Source organism: Trachymyrmex septentrionalis, unplaced genomic scaffold, assembly GCF_001594115.1.
Source record: "Trachymyrmex septentrionalis isolate Tsep2-gDNA-1 unplaced genomic scaffold, Tsep1.0 scaffold20, whole genome shotgun sequence".
In the NCBI taxonomy this organism is placed as follows: Eukaryota; Metazoa; Arthropoda; class Insecta; order Hymenoptera; family Formicidae; genus Trachymyrmex; species Trachymyrmex septentrionalis.
In genome coordinates this window covers 1,586,002-1,589,276 of record NW_017305180.1, presented here as the reverse complement: position 1 = coordinate 1,589,276, position 3,275 = coordinate 1,586,002, and the positions used below count along the sequence as shown (strand labels likewise).

Here is a 3,275-nt window from a genome sequence, read left to right as displayed (position 1 = left end):
CAATGTCAATGTGTACATTAGAATATTTAATTTTTAACTTTACAGCATCCAAAAATAACGCAAAATATACAACCGCTTCGACGACACTCTGACGTCCGTATCACCAGGACACGCTGTACATTCATGATGTCTCGACATCACGTGAAGGCAAGCATCGCGCGCAACGCAACGGCGCGGCGCACTTGCAGCTCTCGGCGCCGCTCACGTCATCGCCATCGGTGTGCCTATCGACTATCCGCTATCCGCGCTTGCCCGTGATTGTCAAGGAGCAGCATAGTTTTCCCAGTTTGACGCACCGCCGCCGTGTGTACGACGATGGAGGTGCAACGGCTGTGCAAAGGTAGGAAAATTATACGATCGCATGGAGAAATCGTAGAAGTATCATGAAAATATCCCATCGCACTTGGCCTTCCCTAACACTCTCCCACTTGATAGCTCGGTCATGGATGAACGGTTGAAGGAAGTCGACGTACGCATGAGAAGTACGCATCTATATGTTCGCAGTACGTGTTACCGATAAACCATTTTATCTCTCCTGTCGCGAAGAAAAGAACCTATTCCATGATCATTTTTGCTTTGATGACTTTTGATGGTCGCCAACGAAATTCCGATAGCGCTGCGCGTAAACAGGATTTGAGCTGTGACTTCTTCACGATGAGGAGAGAGGAGTTTTTTTCTGCGCGAGAGTTCATTCTCCCGTTGGCGATTTTCTTCTCGCGGATTTTTTTATCGCAAATCCCCCTTCGAGCGACTCTCAGAAAGTCGAAAGGAGAGCGTGAAACTTGTCCACGGAGAACTCGAGCTTTTTATATACGTAGAAACGATATCGCGCGAATTTCTATTTTTTTTTTCCGAGAAAAAACGAGGCTTCCATAGAAACGATATCGTTTTGTCTTTTTGTTCGATATCACTTTGCGAGGTGGCAGCAGATAACGCAGAAAAATTCCATATGAAGAAATTGGAGCTTCGCACGTTCACCGATGCGCGTAATATACACTTGATCAATAACGAAATTTCTGTTTTCATCGTGAGGGCTTGACCCGGTTTCCCTTCTTGGTTCTGAAACGGAATGTCGTGTCAAAACATCGATATTTCGCTTGCGACGCGTCATGGATGCTTTTGTGCGCCAATTCTACAAGAACGAATCTAACTCCGAAAGTTCATTCTACTGGAAACAAAGTTAATGATAAATGATCGTACCGTCTGACTATTTGTGGAAACCAATATTCACATATTTGATTATATTTAGTCTGCTTTATACTTTTTTCTATCTATATAAAACTAATTGCATCGATTTAGTCGAGTTTCTTTTTTAAATACCAATCTATTTACATTATAGATTAATTTATATTATAATCTTATCGATTTCTTTTTTTTTAATTTTATATGTGATTGAAAAGTGTTGTACATTTATGCAATGTGTTAATTAAATGTAGAATCACATACATTGTTTACATCTAAATTGCGCATCATCTATAAATTTAAGAGAGAGAGAGAGAGAGAGAGAGAGCTTTTTATAGAATAAATCTTATAATAGAATTAATACGACAGTTACAATGTACAAACAACGCTTTCCGGTCGCTTTTAGATATAAAAAGAATACTTATTTAATAATCAAAATTATACGATTATATTGGAGCAAATTATTGATTAAAATTTAGAAGTAGAATTTCTCAAATCTTTTCTGCTTGCTTCCAAGGTTATTCCTCATGACTTAGAGATTTACTCCATTCACTTCCATTACTTTGTTTCGCATTTAAATTGAATTTTCATTTTATGATTAATTCATGTTGAGCGGTTGAGCGTGAATTTTAATAATTTATAAACCTTTTTTTTCATCATAAAACGTATTTAAGGATATAATATTCTTTTTTTATTGTATATTTTATAAATTACGTTATTTACAAATCATTCTCTCAAACTATAAAATTTTATTTTTTCTATTGCATGATTTTTCCTTATTTAAACAAAACTTTGTTTTATATTTCTTTCTTTACTTACGATAATTTCTTACTAATCTATAAAGAGAATAAAAGAGTAAAGTTTATTTAATTATCAGTAACTTGATTTGAGTTGATTGACTTATCAGTAATGTTGATACGATCAAGTTATAACACTGTGTTGGAAGTCAGTCATGTGGAGTCATTGTCTTGTACTATCATACATACATCCTCATCTTCGATGCGATAAGATTTCATTTGTGTTGTTATATTAACGGATATGACATTATTTCACTAAGATTGCGTTCGAGGAAACCAATGTATATCGAAGCCTTACCTCTAGTAATAATGATCTAAAAGTAGTCTTATCTAGTAAATCTAACAAAATTGTATATCTTAGCAATTCGCAATTTTTTTACATTAGCATGAATGTCATATCTTGCCAATTGACCGGTAATGAACTGGCCTGGCCGTTATTTTTACTCTCCGGCCGATTACCACTACACTCTCAAAAAGGATTTCTAATCGAGAAGAAAAATATTCTTGACATACTTAATCTTAGTTCAACTATATATAGTATAAAATTATAACTCTACTAAAATTCAATCAATTTTTATTCTACTCCCTCGAATAAAATAAGATCGACATCTTGTCTTGAGACTAGTATATAACACATATAAAGTTAGGTTTATATGTTTTTATGTTTAGAATAAGTCTATCTAGTGTTATATACGTGATGCTATAGCATCATATGACAGTGAAGCTCTCGTGATGTAGCGCGCTTAGATGAGAGATCCTGAGTTCGAATCCTAGCTACAAGTTTTCTGTTGCCGAAAAATATAGTCTAAATTTTTCTGTTAAGAAAATGAATGGAATAGCATTAAAAATATTTTATTCTAGATTTTAGAATTTTTCATTTAAGAAGAAAATATTCTTTTCTGAAGAATAAATATGATTGGCTCTATATAGATTTTATTTTATTCTAGTTCAAAGAGTAATAGCATTGAATAATAGAAATCTTTTCTATGAGTGACTATTGATTAAGGACAAATCCGGCTAAATTTGAAAGGAATTGTACAAATGATTGTACCGTAGAACGTATTTTTAGCATTATGAATTTATGGACGGATGATCGCAACTGATTGTCAATGATGAAGGCAGAAATTTACGTAAGTTAAATATTTAAAAAATTGATCAGAACCGTGTTCAGAATTCCTGCATAAATTGTTCAACGTTGATGACTATTGTCAAATCGGACAGAAATATGATTTTAAACCAAAAAAAATAGATTGAAGGTTGACGTCCCATGAGCGGAAATTTACAGCGGAATGAAAC

The 3,275-nt window shown here is 34.2% G+C and overlaps 1 protein-coding gene across 1 annotated transcript in view; it reads left to right on the top strand.

Annotated features, from left to right (window-relative positions):
• Nucleotides 1-261: 261 nt before the first annotated feature.
• LOC108747702 (fatty acid hydroxylase domain-containing protein 2) overlaps nucleotides 262-3,275 on the top strand; it is a 19,473-nt gene continuing 16,459 nt past the window's right edge. The window contains exon 1 of the mRNA XM_018485358.1: nucleotides 262-340. Within this exon, the coding sequence (XP_018340860.1) occupies nucleotides 316-340 (25 nt within the window). The 5' untranslated portion in view covers nucleotides 262-315. The remainder of the gene's footprint in view (nucleotides 341-3,275) is intronic.